The sequence below is a fragment of the Bison bison genome, unplaced genomic scaffold (assembly GCF_000754665.1).
Source record: "Bison bison bison isolate TAMUID 2011002044 unplaced genomic scaffold, Bison_UMD1.0 scf7180017864180, whole genome shotgun sequence".
In the NCBI taxonomy this organism is placed as follows: Eukaryota; Metazoa; Chordata; class Mammalia; order Artiodactyla; family Bovidae; genus Bison; species Bison bison.
The window spans coordinates 8730360-8746080 of NW_011494752.1; the positions used below are offsets into that span (position 1 = coordinate 8730360).

At 54.4% G+C, this 15721-nt stretch overlaps 1 protein-coding gene across 1 annotated transcript in view; it reads right to left on the reverse strand.

Annotated features, from left to right (window-relative positions):
• Nucleotides 1–15715, reverse strand: part of TOM1L2 (target of myb1-like 2 (chicken)) — a 74837-nt gene extending 59122 nt beyond the window's left edge. Inside the window, exon 1 of the mRNA XM_010843166.1 lies at nucleotides 15627–15715. Within this exon, the coding sequence (XP_010841468.1) occupies nucleotides 15627–15678 (52 nt within the window). The 5' untranslated portion in view covers nucleotides 15679–15715. The remainder of the gene's footprint in view (nucleotides 1–15626) is intronic.
• Nucleotides 15716–15721: the final 6 nt, after the last annotated feature.

The window sequence follows — 15721 nt, forward strand, 5'->3', positions numbered from 1 at the left end:
GCTCATGGAGCCCAACCGGAAGCCCTGACCCGCATAACGTCTGGAGCAAGGTGGTCTCCACTGAGCGCCCTGTGGTGCCAGGCAGCCCAGCCTGCTGTGGGGGCGGGGGAAGGGTGAGCCCCTGCCCCAGGGTCCCAGGAGGTGTCAGAAGGGGAGCAGACTGGGTGGGGTGCAGAGGCTCTGGGCAGAGGGGAGGATGAAGGAACGGGGTGGGGTGGTGAGAGCTGGAGCGGGGCGGAGGGCCCCCTCGGTCCCTCAGGATGGGATGCTGCTGCCCCTCTCTGGCAGGCCCCCCACATGCTCCTCCCCTGAGATGCATAAGCACCACCCACACACACACATTTAAGACCTCCCAAGCTTCCCCAACCTTTTAAAAAATTTTATTGGATTTACAATGTTGTGTTAGTTTCAGGTGTACTGCAAAATGAATGAGTTATACACACGCATATACCTGCTCTTTTTTAGCTTCTTTTCCCATATAGGTCACTACAGAGCATTGAGTAGAGTTCCCTGTGCTGTCCAGTAGGTCCTTGGCAGTTACCTAGTTTGTATATAGTAGGGTGTTTATGTCAGTCCAAATCTCCCAGTTTATCCCTCTCCCACCTTACCCCTGGTAACCATAAGTTTGCTTTCTACATCTGTGACTCTGCTTCTGCTTTGTACATAAGTTCATTTGCCAAGCTTCCCCCTTGACTCCAGACAAGGTTCAAGCCTGACTCTCAGGGTGACTGTCCTCGCTGCCCTCTGCTCCAGGTCCCCCCAAGACTCCCAGAACTGTGTCCTCGCCCAGCCCGCCTCCTCCCTGTAAACCTCTGAGGGGTCCAGCACCTCCTCACTGGGCCCCACACAGCCTGCGCTGCTCTTGTTTCCGGCCGGGGCAGGGCGAGGCCCCCATCAGAACAATGAGCAATGGAGACCAGGTGACCATCATGACCTTTAGTGACTTTAAGAATGCAGCCCCTGGGGAGGCAGTGGGAGCGGGCAGTGGGGCTGAGTCACGGTGCCCGGCTGCTGGGAGGGGCTCCCTGGCGAGCAGAAAGGTGAGGACGGCGGGACATGGAGCAGAAGGCTCCCTGACCGTGGCTGAGGCCGCCAGGCTGCAGTGCCCTTCACATGTCCGTAAAGCCCGGGGCCGCAGCAGGCATGCACAGCACCTCAACTGCTGTAATGGTTTCCTTCCTAAGGGTTCCAACAAATGGAAAATGATAGCGACAGCTTGCAGCTCCCATTACCTCCGTGCCTGCAAACCTAAAGAATATTTATGATCCGTGGGATCAGAGATTTGGTGTCTTAGCAGCAAAGAAAGGTCACAAAATGAACTGATGCAGGCCATCTGCTCTGAGTGGGGACAGAGACACGCCCAGCGCACAGCACCTGCTTCTCCCACACCAGGCACCAAAGGATGCTCTTTATTTAACTGAGAATAAAGCCGACGACCCCCACGAGGGGCAAAGACTGAACAAAAACAAGCTGGTGCAAGGGCAGGGCAAGGCCCCACAGGACATGGCACTGGTGCCCCTGCCCCCAGCCCCTGTACTAGATGCCGGGTGACAAGGCTTAACGGAGGAGAACAAATGCTCTCGGAGATGTCCCCGTGGCTGTGAGGCAGAGGCACTTCCCGCCTCCTGCATTTTTCATGTGCCTGCTGCCCCTGCGTCCCAGCGCCCGCTCCTGACATTACAGCAGATGCCGTGGCCGCCGCAGTCATCCTTCATCCTCAGGGGCCAATGGGAACGTACGCTTCCCCGTCCATCAGGGCCGCGGCCGCCAGAACAGCTCATCTGACCTTTGCAAATACCAAAGGGTGGGTTTAAGGCAGAAAAAGGTAACGTAAGAGTCTTTGGCTTTCCTTTTGAAGATGATTTTATGTCATTAGCCAAGAAATGGGGCCTATAGCAGGAACACGGTTAAAAATTGGGTAGAAGAGTCAAATGGGAAGTGAGGTGGCCGCCGACGTTTCAGCACACACACGTTCCTTGATGAATTATTTAACATATATTAAAAATATATATGGCTCAGAAATCTCTGGGCCTGGGATTGAAAACAGCTTCAAGCTGGGAATGAACAGCTCTCTGAAAGGACATACGCATACGCATGCACACACACACACACACACACACACACACAGAAACAAATGTGGATTCTGATGCCCAGCACCAGCTGGACTCCATCAGACTACAACAAGCTAATCCTGCTGCAAACCACGGATCTGTGTGGAGGTGGGACCAGGAGACAGCCCACGTCACAGTGGGACAAGTTCATTGTCAAGCTGCAGCACATATACACCCAGTTTCCTCTCTATTTTTAGCCTGCAAATCTTAGTCAATGTTGATATTTTAGGAGCGAAAGTGACCCCTTAATATTCCAGGGAGATTTTCTTTGCTTGGCTATGACTCAGCACCGCACAAAACTAGATTCCAAGTAATCTGCATGACTCTGGGTTTTTCCACTTGAAAAAAAAAAGTAATTACAGAGATCCCTGAGGACAGAGGAGAGAAGGAAAGCCACTCACATTAGCATGGCACCACCCCAGTTCAATGTTTTTATAATGGTTTTATGGAGACAGAACTCAGGTGCCATAAATTTCACTCTTTGGAAGTACACAGTTCAGAGGACTTCAGTACATTCCCAGACCACTGTAGCCACCACCACCAAACTCCAGGATACTTCCTCCACCCCAAAAGGACCCCTGGCCCCCAGCCCCCACACCCACTAACCTGCCCTTTCTGCACACGTGGTCTATCCTGGACACGCATGGAAGTGGAACCACACCACAGGTGGCCTTCGGTGTCTGGCTTGTCTGTCACAGCATTATGTCTTCACCTAACTCAAGTTTTTTAAATATTTTTAAAATTTTATTTTTATTATTTATTTGGCCACCCTGGGTCTTAGTTGTGACATGCAGGATCTTTGATCCTTATTGTGGCGAACTCCTGGTGCAGCCTGTGGGATCTAGTTCCCCAACCAGGGATCAAACCTGGGTCCCCTGCAGTGGGAGTGCAGAGTCTTGGCCATTGGACCACCAGGAAAGTCCCCACCTAACTCAGTTTTCATTAGGGCTTTGCTAGTCTCCCTTCCCATCTGAACTCCTACATATTTAAAGTGTAATCCTTTGCTAACTTGGTAAAGTTGAGTAACAACGCATTACTGACCCTCAGTTGGGACCAGGGGTCCAGAAGCTGAAGGCTTCGGTCTGGTCCTCCAAGTGTGAGCCTATCGTACTGGTTTAATTGTAACAGAAGAGACCTGGGGGTTAGGAAGACTGCACAGCTTGCCAGCCACAGGACAACCAGCACCACATGCAGTCTGCCCAAGAACAGAACTGCCCAGAACCCCAAACTGAACAGGAGGGCAAGCAGCCACCCACGAAGCACTGTGCAAATGTCAGGAGTAAACTGTATGCCCCTAAATTCATATACTGAGTGTGGCTGCACCTGGAGGGGGGCTCTTTGCAGAAGCAAAGAAGGTACAAGGAGGCCCTGAGGGAGCAGGCCCTGGTGCAACCTGCCCGGTGTCCTCCTAAGAGGAAGCTGGACACACAGGGGAACAGCAGGGACACCTGCACACAGACGAGGTCAGGAGAGGGCACAGTGAGAAGGCGGCCGTCTGCATGTCAAGAGGACGCCTCAAGAGAAACCAACCCTGCTGACACCTTGACCTTGAACATTCAGCCTCCAGTTCTTCCACCCCCTTGCCTGCACTTGTTTTGCCCTGGGGTTTTGTCAATAGCCGTCCTCGAGGGTGTGAGGAGGCTGCACGCTTTTGGGTGTGCCACTGAGCACCACAGAGATCCAGGGCAGGATGCGCACAGGGAGGAGGGCAGAGCTCCAGGAAGGGTCCCGGGCAGCGTGTGCATTTCTCAGTGGCTCCTCTTGCTGAGCGATGCCACGTGGTTGGTGCTGTCACAGAGCTGCTTTCTGGGAGGGAGCCACAGGGCCTTAGGGATTCCGGGGCAGTAATGAAACACGGGGACTTGGGGTGGCTTGTGGCTGAGAGAGCAGAAACCACAGCCCCCAGTTGGGCAGGTGGGCAGCAGCATCCTGGGCCTTCACGAGCAGATATCCTCCGGAGTCAGAGGGCTCCCAAGAGGCACCAGGGGCCTGGCTGTGGAGGATAGGTAGGAGCTGGCCAGAAAGAGAGAAGGGAGTTGGCAGAAGGAGCCTTTCAGCTTGAACTTCATCAAATGCCCACATGAGGGACCATCCTGAGGGGTCTTCAGTTTCACACCTTCAGAAGCTTAGGGAGTAGGCGTGAATGGTACCCACCTCAGAGCCCCTGAGGATGGGACAGGGCAGGTCAAAGGGCGGCAGACTCTGGGGTCTGGGCTCCATGACGCCCTGGCAGCCCCACCTTGGCAGTCAGGGGTTTCCTCTGAGGGAGCAGCAGGGTCCTCCTGGTGCCCCATGTGTGGGGTAGAGGGTCTACCCACAGCAGAGCTGCATCCACAGCCCTGCTCGTGAGACAAGAGGTCTGTATAAAGTGAAATATGTGTGCATCCTTGTTTAAAAATCAGACAACACGGACAGGACACAAGTCACCTTATGTAAAGTGCGAGGTCCCCTGCCCCATGGCCCCATCAGCTGCTGAGTATGGGTCTTGCTCCGTGAAGCTCATGGTGTAACGGGATCCAACCCCCGGTCTCACTTTACACCCACTTGTGCACCTGGCTGTGTGCCCACCCCTGGGGGGCACACACCGTCCTCCTTGGGGAGATGGGGTTCTGTCCTCAGAAAACTGCTATGGCCGCACGTGCGTCCACCTGACATTTCTGTGGATCGGGTCCCTAGAGGGCAAGCCTAGGTCAGGTCGTAGAGCATCTGAAACTTCAACAGTGATGTCAGTTCCCCTCCAGAAAGGTGTAGGACTGGACGCCCTCTCTGGCTACGCTCCCATGAGCTGGCCCCGCAGGACCAGGATGGAGGGCTGGGCGTGCTGAGGGGAATGCCACGGCCCTCAGGGCTCCCAGTGGAGCCTGGATGAAAAGCCCCCTTCCTCAGCTCAGAGGCCCCCTCCACACTCAGATCTGTGCCAGGACGGACACAGAAGACAGTTCCCGGGGAGTGACTGGGGCACCTGAGTGGCTTTGTGAGACGTGCACACACCATCTGGAACCCTGGTGCTCCGCCTTCCTCCAGACACATGTCCTGCACGGAGTTCTGAACAGCATGGAGTCTCTGGGGGCTCAGTCAAACCCCAAAAGTGTGCACCCTCCTCACACCCTTGAGGATGGCTCCATGAGAACTCCATGACATAACAAATGCAGGCGAGGATGAGCAGAGATCGGAGCCCCTTGTGCACTGCTGGTGGGGGTAGAAAATGGTACAGCTACCATGGAAACAGTATGGAGGCTCCTAAAAAAACAAACAGAAACAGAACTACCACATGGCCACGCTACACAGCAAGGCTACTGCCGGGCATGTGCTCCCAAGAACTGAAAGCAGGGTCTCGAAGAGAAACCTGCACACCACGTTCACAGCAGCAGGTGCAGGCAACCCATGTTCAAAAACGGATGGATGGATACACAACACGGCCTACACATTCAATGGAGTGTTGTGTGCACTCAGTCGCTCCGTCGTGTCTCACCCTTTGTGACCCCATGGACTGCCAGGCTCCTCTGTCCATGGGATTCTCCAAGCAAGAATACTGGAGTGGGGAGCCATTCCCAGTCACAAAAAGACATACTGTTTGATTGCATTTACATGAGGTCCCTGGAGTCGTCACACTCATAGAGACAAAAAGTAGAAGGGTGGGTGTCAGGGGCTTGAGCGGGGCGGGGGGGATAAGAGTTACTGTTTAATAGGGACAGAGTTTCAGTTTTGCGAGAAGGGTTCTGGACGTGGGTGTTCTTAATGCCCCTGAGATGTTCACTGAAAAATGATGCAGATGGTGAGTTTTGTGTCATATAATTTTTGCCCAATTTTTTAAATTTTTACTTAATTTTATTTATTTATTTGGCTGTGATGGGTCTTAGTTGTGGCACACAAGATCTTCAACCTTCATTGCGGCATGTGGGATCCAGCTCCCTGACCAGAGATAGAACCTGAACTTCTGCATTGGGCACATAGAGTCTTAGTCACTGGACCACCAGGGGAAGTCCCAGCACAATTTTTTTTTTTTTTAAGTTCGCAGAGCATTGTTCAGTGCCCATGAAAGTGAATCATGGAGGCTAAAGTCTAAAGAAAAACTAAAAGCTCCTTTGATTCCGGCCTTAAGCTTCAGATGTAGAAATGAACTTGTTCAACTTGCCCTTGTTACAGGAGTAAACGGGCTGGACACGGCCTTTCCAGAGTCACATGGCAAATCAGTGCAGGACTCCAGCCAGCCCCGGACTGCCTGCGTCCCGCCTCAGGGCAGTGTCTCTGTTCTGGACAGGAGCCTGATAAAGCAGGTAAAACAAAAGAGTAAAGGGGAGTTTATGAACTAACTTTTTCAACCAAACCTGGAACTAACCAATCCCATGTGATTAGACTAAACATGATTCAAACAAAGCAAAAGTTGTCTTCTTTTTTTTTTTGCCACATCGATCAGAATGCAGAATCTTAGCTTCCTGACCAGGGATCAAACCCATACACCCTGTAGTGCTGGAAGTGAGGAGCCTTAACCACTGGACCACCAGGAAAGGCCCAGAAAGTTCATCTTCATGAGTCAGAGTCCTTGATGACGTGATGGATGATGAACTCCCAACCTCCCTCACCCCACTGTGGACACAAACACCCAGGTGACTGGCAGGGCCCAAGGTCAGGAGAAGCCACCAGGACCTTCCCCAGTGGCACCAGGCCTCACCGGTCAAGGCCTCTCCTGGGACACAATGAGACACACGCATTTGACCTTTGGCCCAGTGCCTGGGCCATGGCTCCTGACACCCTCGGACTCTCCAGAGCAGAGAGTACCCAGTGGTGGCCAGCCTGGGGCAGCTGCATGATGGAGCTGGATGCCAGAGAGACTGCCAGCAAAGGAAGGTGTTTCCTGCATCTTGTGAGCCATGCTGGCAAATCCTCAAACCTGGGCACGGGTTCACAGGAACCCCCATCTACAGCCAGTTAGTCAGAAGTGCTGGTATTAAGTGGGAGTGGTCAGTGATGCCGGGCCCTTACCTGGGGGCCTGTGACAACCATGGCAGGCAGGTCAGAGTACACTGAACTGGACTGGATTGAGGATACCAGCTGGTGTCAGAATTGACCAGTGTCCGGAAAAACCCACAGGTCTGGAGTCAGAAGTGTCTGTGTAAGAAGAGCACAGACCCGCCTCTTTGGGCCTCCGTTTCCTCCTCTGTAAGAGTGAGGTATTTGGGCCAAAGGCCACAAAGGGCCTTCCAGAGTTCGGTGACCCTCAGAACTGCTGGTTAAAGGGTTTCTAGAGTTAGCAGGAAGGAAACTCCCTCTCTGGAGGCTCGTCCCTCCCCAGGCTGCATCTCCTGCCTCAAGCTGGAGCTCACACATGTCTCTCTTGGGAGCAGCAGAGACCTCCATGGCGTCGACCCCAGGCCCAGGTGCGTACCAGCTCCCAGAGGCGTGGGGCCCAATCCCCTGAGACGAGGAACCAGCCTCCCTCCTTACTCTCCACTCTAAACCAAAACCCCAGACAGAATTCTGAACGTGCCTCCCAGAAGACAAGGCCTGTGCTTCATTCCCAATTAAAGCAACAGCTCGTGAGCCTGGAAAGAGAGCTGGCCACGTGGAGAACTTGTGTGTGTCTGCCTCTCTTCCTCCTCCCGACACTGCGGATCCAAAGCACATCTGAGGAGGATGGAACCCCAGGAAGACTTGGGTGTGCAGTGAGAAAGCACTGCTTCTTGCCAAACTCCCCAGAAACTGGGAGGATGAGGACAAGTTGCCCAGATTCACCCTGGAACCAGGTGACGTTCAGGTGGGTCGAAACTTGAGATGACCAGTTCCACACTCTGAGCTGCAAGCACATTCACTCGACTCCACAGACAACCCTGGTTTAGGGGTAGGGACTCACAGACTGGGCGCAAGTCCCTGCTCTGCCACTGGCCATCACAGACCCCCTGGGAAGGACGTGCCTTGGCCTCTTCCATCACACGTAAGCAACAGTGCCGCCTCCGGGGTTGCCATCTGTGGGGCTCTCAACCAGCACCTGGTAAGGAGTCAGGCTGACCAGTCCCACCAGCATCACCCTGCCTGTCCTCAGGGCACATGCCAGACCCTCTGAGAACACGGGCAGGAAACCAAAGGCACAGGCAGCCACAGAGAAACAGACACACCATTCTTCACCGAGAGACCTGAACACCAGAGTAAAAAGGCAAATCTAGTATCTAGTAAGGGCCTACTATCCCAAATATGGAGAGAACTCCTAAAACTCCTCAGCGACAGAAGTAACTTGCTTTTAAAAATGTGCAAAGGTTCCGAATAGACATTTCTCCAAAGATTTACAAATGGACAGTCACCATGTGAAAAGGTGCTTAATATCAACTGAAAACTACGGTGATGGACTTCCCTGGTGGTCCAGTGGCTTAGACTCCGTGCTCCTACTGCAAGGGGCCCGGTGTGATCCCTGGCCACAGGGGAGATCCTGCATGCCACCCAGCATAGTGAAAAAAATAAATAAAAACAAAAAACTGCAGTGAGACACCACTTCACACCCACTTGGATGGCTACTATAAAAAAATAAATGACAACTGTTGGTGAGACAGTGGGGCAACTGGAACCCTACACATAGCTAGCAGGAGGAAAGAAAGGTGCAGCCACGGTGAAGGGCACCGGACAGCCATCCCACCTCCGGGTTTGTATCCAGAACGACTGAAAGCACAGATACAGACACAAACACGGGACACGTGCTCACCCGTATTCGCAGCAGCACTATTCACAACGGCCCAAAAGTGGAAGCAACCCGAGTATCCGCTGATGGACAAGTGAACGCACAAAATGAGTTCTACGCACACAACGGAGGAGTATTTGGTCTTTAAAAGGAAGGAGATTCTGAGACAGGCTCCTCCAACACGAGCGAAACTTGAAGACACTCTGCGGACGGAACAAGCCAGCCACAAGAGAACAGAACCTGCCGGATTCCTTCACAGGAGGTGCCTGGAGTGGTCAGGTTCACAGAGAAAGCAGAATGGTGGGGGCTAGAATGGGGGGAGGAGCAGCAAGTTAGCGGCGGGGACAGAGTGCAGTCTGGGAAGACAAGCAAGTTCTGAGGATGATGGTGGGGACAGCTGCACAACAGCGTGCGTGTACTTAATGCCACTGAACATCATAAAACAGAACGGTAAATGTGTGCTGTGCGTGTTTTTCTACAACTTCTAAGAAGTAAATAAATAAGAACAAATAAAACACGAGTGCCGTCATGGAGCATGCGTCTGAATGATGCCTGGCAAGAACGGTAAGGTGATGGCATATTTCACGAAGAAGAAGTGGTAGGGCAGCCTGCTTGTCACACACATCCCTTCCCTGGATCCGGTCAGTGGATCCACATGCGGGGCAGTCGCACACAGAGCTGAGACAGGACTGACTCTGACCCAAACACAAGGTGCCCATGTCAGAAGAGAACAGGCAGGCACAGGGCACCCAGGAGGCTCGGGAACACACTACAGGTCAGCGGAGGCCCCTTCTCGTCTACAGGGACCTGGCCAGGCTCACGGGCCACAGAGCTGTAGCACAGAGCTCTGGAGCCCCAGCCCGCCCTGGGAAAGGCCCTCAGCTCCTCTCGGCCTCCAGATGCTGGACATGAGAGCACTGACTGACAGGAGTTTCCCGAGAAAAAGTGTTGCACGCGACACTGTGTGGATGGCACTTCGCAGGGCGTCCTACCTTCCCGTGCAGGGCCTGAAAATGATGGCCATTATTTTCAGCTTTGATAGATGCTGAAAACAAGCCTGAGAGAGAGGACCCTTTGGAGTGAGTAACACACAGAGCAGACTCTACTGCGTGCTGTGAAGATCATGGGGAAACAGAAGGTATTCATCCTGCTCTGAGGAAGATAAGGCCATAAACAGGACGGGACTCGCAGCAAACAACAGGAAACAGCACGGCAGGAGGAAGCAGCAGCGTGCAAACTGGGCTGGGCATCCACTCACATTCCCTCTGCTAATCTTCAGGAACCCTGGAGGGCGAGGCCAAGTGCATGAGCCAGACAACACAGGCGGGCGTTCAGAGGAGTCACGGCACCACAGGCAGGGTGGTCTCGGAAGGCTGCTTGGAGGAGGTGGTGAGTGCTGACAGCCAGAGGCTTGAGGGCTAAATGGAGGAGATCAGAGACTCTTCTAGGCCAGGGGGGTTTGGGGAAGCACTGAAATAGGCACCAAGGCCAAGGCTAGTTTTTAACAGGCCTCTCCTCAGGGCACAAGGAGCAGGGTCAGCACGCTATTTTCTGTCCTTGCAGACTAGTAGGTTAACCTGAAAATTCTGAGTAACATATCTCCTAGGTCAAGAGCAACAATGCTTAACTGACGCTCCTCTGGGCATTTTTACCCCCTCCCTTTCCTGATACCCACTTGCCCCAAAAGCAGGCATATTACACAGAAATGACTTCCCTGGTGGCTCAGATGATAAAGAGTTCACCTGCAATATGGGAGACCTGGGTTCGATCCCTGGGTTGGGAAGATCCCCTGGGGGAGGAAATAGCAACCCACCCCAGTATTCTTGCCTGGAGAATCCTATGGATAGAGGAGCCTGGCGGGCTACAGTCCATGGGGTCGCAAGAGTCAGATGCGACTGAATGACTGAGCATAGCACAGCATGTCATACAGAAACAGGCTAAAAGCTCTCACACAACACTGCCTCTCCAAGGCCGGAGAAAACAGACTATGAAGTACACAGCGCTCTACTTACTCCATTCACTCTGTGAGATGAGACTCTCAAAGGGTTTGTAAGAAAGCACATTATGGTGATTTTCCCCCCTTTCCATGCTGCTGCTGCTAAGTCACTTCAGTTGTGTCCGACTCTGTGTGACCCCATGGACTGCAGCCCACCGGGCTCCCCTGTCCCTGGGATTCTCCAGGCAAGAACAATGGAGTGAGTTGCCATTGCCTTCTCCAGTGCGTGAAAGTGAAAATAAGTGTATGTTTTCAAGCTTTCTGCAGAGGTCCACACTGTGTCTTTAAAGCACATTTCCATGGGAACTGCTCATAGCCCCATCACACCCTCTAAGCAGAGCAGCGACCTGGCCAAATCCTGGGAGCCTCTCAGCTCGGGTCTGAGTGTCCGAGCGTGGAAAGCAGGGGCACGTGAGCAGGCTGGTTACCCTTACAGCCATCCCAGCAGTTAAGGACGGGTGCTCTCAGAACCCCAGGCTTCCACCCGTGCTCTGCCCACCCACCTCAGCAGGTGCCCTCTCATCTCTCTGGGGCTCCCCGGAAGGGCCCTATCCCAGACCTCGGGGAACTGGCACTGTGTGCGCTGACTCCCTCGTCAGACCCCCGCTCTGCACAGTGGAGGCTTTCACAGTAAGACAGAGGTGGCCTTTCGGCAGCTGCCAAGGGGACCCTCCCTGCCTCTGTTAATGACAGCCGGGCCACTACCCTCCCTAGAAATCATCCATGGCTCCTCAGTGCCACCAACAGAAGGGTCTAAACCACGCGGCCGACACTGGAAGCCTCGTCAATCAGGCCTGACACCGTCTGCCTGGCCTCTCCCTGCTCTCCCGGCTGGTCTTACCCCCACCCCTGCACAACCAGCCTTTGCCTAGAGCACCCTCCAAGCCTCCTTCTCCTCTTCAATAGGAGCCAAATCCCACCCCCTGAGCACCAGGTTCCTCCAGCCCCTGGGATGCCCCTTCTCATCATCGCAATCCCCCAGGAAAGCAGCTGCAGAGTCAGGTTCCGTCTCCAAAGCGGAAAGAGTAGCACGCTCACGGCGGTGTTGTAAGAACCAAAGCAACACAAGATATACAGCGCACCTACTGTGGTCTCTGGCACACAGTAAGCCAGCACCCATCTCTAAAACAGCAAAACCGTTAATCATTACTACTGCTGCTGGAGATGATCCCTCCTGTCCTCCATTTCCTTACTTCGTTTCTCTCTCCATCTGCTGCCAACACTTGCCATCTTACCTGACTTAGGTCCCTGTCTCAGCTCCCTTACTAGACTGAACATCCCAGCAAGTGTTTAGCGTGGTGCATACTGAGAGGCGACAGAACCACCAAATGCATGAATGATTCTAAATAATCAACCTTATAGTCTGTCCACAAGAAAACTCACACTTACTGTTTGAAGAAAGATTAAGAAGCGATTACAGGAGCAGAACTTTTCATCAAAAGCAACAGTTCTCAAAGTGTGGTCTCCGGACCCAGAGTGTCAGCATCCTCAGACCTTGACAGCCCACCCCAACTGACCCCGCCACCAGCTTCGACCAGCTCTCTAGGGATTCTGACAACCCTGACTCGTGGGCTCTGCAGGGCAAGAAGCAACATGCCAGCCCACAATGAAGCCCAGATCAGGACTGGATTCTCCGCCGGACTCTGGCCTTGACCTGGCAGAAGTCTCTTAACCTCCGGGAGCTCCAGTTTCTTAGAAGCGATACAGGGATGATCATCACACTCAGGATTCAGGGAGATCCCATGTGCAGTTCACACCAAGTAGGTGCTTTAAAACTGTAAGTTCCTTCCCGTTCTTATCCTGTCTATCTCACAGGGTTGGGAAGACTAAATAAAACCCTGAAGCCGCCCCCTCGCACTGGGTAACTAACTCCTCTCGGAACAAACACTTTGGCTCGTCAAGCTCACAGCCATCTCAGGAGATGGGGAGGCTCCCGCAGCAGTCAAGACCCCACACCACCCAGGCCCTGGACACTGACCCTGCAGCGAGTGGGAGGGAGCTGGTCCTCCAACACTCGGGTCGGGATTAACTAACTCCTCACTGATCGCATCTAAATGAATCCAAACTTTACTCCTGGAAAAGGGTGATCTGAAAACGTTTTCCAGCCAACACAGGAGAGCTGTGGACCTGCCGAGTACCCTGGACCTGGCTTGTGGTTCCCGGACACAACAACTGTTAACACAGGACCCTCTGAAACCCATTTCAGAAGAGAGCATCAGGCAGCGCAAGGAAGCATTCAGTCTTCCTGGGTACTTCTCAGCCGTATACACCATGGCGCCTCCGGGCTCAAAGCCGGGGCCTCTATTCGGGAACCACCTCCCAGGACGACGGGCAGCAGGGAGACCGGGAAGCCCCGGAAACCACGTCAGATGTCAGCTGGGGTATGGCTGCCAGCTCTCCGTGTGTCTGACCCAACAGTGCCCGGGAAGCATGCAGTAGGCCAGCCCCGAGGCAGGGTAAAAGGCCAATCCACGCACCCCCAGACAGTGAGCCCAACGCTCTGCGGCTCAGGACACTTGGGCTGATGCCTTACTGCTACAGAAGGCCCCTCGGAGCAGTGTTTTAACATCTCTATCCTGGGGCCTGGCACCCAGCACCCTCTCAACATGCCTGCTGAATTAGACAGATGGGATGAGTTAGGTACAAGCCCCAGCAGCTGTTGAGGGAGGAAAACGAGGTCCAGAGAGACTGAGTTGAGGTCAGTAAGGAATGCGGCCTCGATGTCACCCACCCAGGACAGGGCTCCATCCTGGGCCCAAACCCAACTTGCCCCCGTGCCCCGCAGCCACCTCCACTCCACTCGGACAGGGGACCACAGAGGGGGCCACACCGCCACCCACCTCCTCCACCTGTTCCCGGAACAGGGTCTCTTCTCTGAGAGTGCGGTTCCTTCCCCTTCCTCACCAACAGCCCAGGCCCAGCTCCCCGCAGTGTGCCAGCCTTCTGATAGCTCTCCCGTTCCCACAAGGCAACCCAGCACTGGCTATGGTGGCCTTCCACTGGTCACCACTGCCCCCCGAGTCTCTGTTCCCTCTGGTGACCCCATCAACCCTTTGAGCGCTGGGACAGCTCTGTAGGCCATGCTTCTGCCCCACTAAGCCTCAGTTTCCTCATCTTAAGGTGAGAAGGATAATAAAACTCACCATGAAGAACAGCTTCAGGAGAAAGTCATGGTGGTCAAATTGCTTCGTGTGAGGTAAGCCTGCTGCTCCTACTAGCCAGCTTTGTTGCTGGGGCTTCACTCCTGCGTCTCCCTCCCTTCTACCAACCCCTGGCACATATACCTCTCAAGAACACGAACAGCACTAAATGTCGTGAGGGTCACTTTTACACTTTGTCCCAACAGCACAGAACACATGTTGGAACCTATTCTGGCTTCTAATCACTTATCTGAGCTGAGCTGCGAAATTCCCGAGGCCTCACCTGCTGGCTCACTGGCTGGCAATGAAGGGGCCCCATTCTCTTCATGGTCAAGTGTCCTAAGGGACGGTGGACTTCGGGCCTGGTCACAGATGGGCCTGCGGTCCCCCATCTCCTCTCCAAAGTGGAAATGAGTCAATCTCCCTGCCCCCCACCTCAGGAGTGGGGGAGCTCAGGAGGGCTGCACCGTTTTCCAGGGCCCCACAGCTGAAATGGGCAAAGCGACATTCACCCCAGGTCCTCCTGAGAGAAATGTCATGCTCTTTTCATTGCTACCCACCCGTACATCCTCTATGTTTGTATATTTTAAAATCTCCTTTAACTTATATCCCTCATCAGCTACCTTGGTGTCTCAAAGGTAGTAACAGAGCGTCCTATTATAAAGGAGACAGAAAAAGGGAAAAAAAATCCCCCCAAGTTTACTGGCTCCCTTCCACAACTGCCTGGAATTCAATACCAGAAATGAGTTTCTGGAATACGGATGCCGTGAAAGAGCACCTGAGGAAGAAGAAAGGGAGGTGGAAACCTCCAAAAAGGTGGGAAAAGACCCTCCAGGGCCCAGTGTCCATCACCCCTTATCAGAGACCCTATACCAGGGAGCAAAGGCAGGCTCCCAGGTGCCAGTCAGCCAACGGGAGAGGCGTCAATAATTTCACAGGCCCACTAAAGGCTGAAAAGTAAGCTGGAAATTTACAAAGCAGGAAATAGGGAAATCACTCCAGCCTAATCCAGCCAGGCCCATAAGGACGCCAAAGGTCCCTGCTCATAGAAGGCGTTTTACCAGTCTTTCCACCAACCAGGAGAAACCCAGTTTTAAAACAAACCAATCCACATTCTTGACGGATCACGCCTGGCGTGAGCTCCCGCCTTGGGTGAAAAGGCACGTTGCTCGTCAGTCAGGAAATTTCACCGGGCGGGCCTCTGGTGGTCCTTCACCTCCACCTCGGGCTTCCTCACCGGGATGCTGGTCATCCCGGTGCCCGGAGCGCCCAGAGGGTTTGCACACCCGAGTAATCCCCTCTCCACCTGCCCCCAGAAGGCCGGCGTCGGCAGACTTGAGGACGCTGGGAAGTGACACCCACCAGGCAGACAGTAGCTCCAGAGACATGAGGGCCGCCTCTGACAGACGGAACTTCAGACCTGACAAGGCAGCGACTCGCACAAGGTCACGGGGAGAGTCGGCGGCAAGGCTACCTGGCCCTGGCTCCGGTCGTCAACCGGCACGGCCGCGGCCGCCCCGCCCCCGCCAACCTTCCCAGGGGCGCGCCGGCCTCCCCGCTCCCCGCCGCTGAGAGTGGCTCAGCCCGACGGGCCCGGGACAGGGAGCCCGCTGGGACCGCGGCGGCCGGGCTGGGGCGCGGGGCTGGGCCCCGCCGCGCAGCAACGCGCGGAGCACCGCCCAGGCCTCGGGACGCCGCGGTGGGGGCCTTACCGAGGCACTGCCCTACCGGCGTGCTGAACGGGTTCCCCAGGAGGAACTCCATCTTGGGCGGACGGCTCGACAGCGGCACGCGCGCGTCAGCCGCC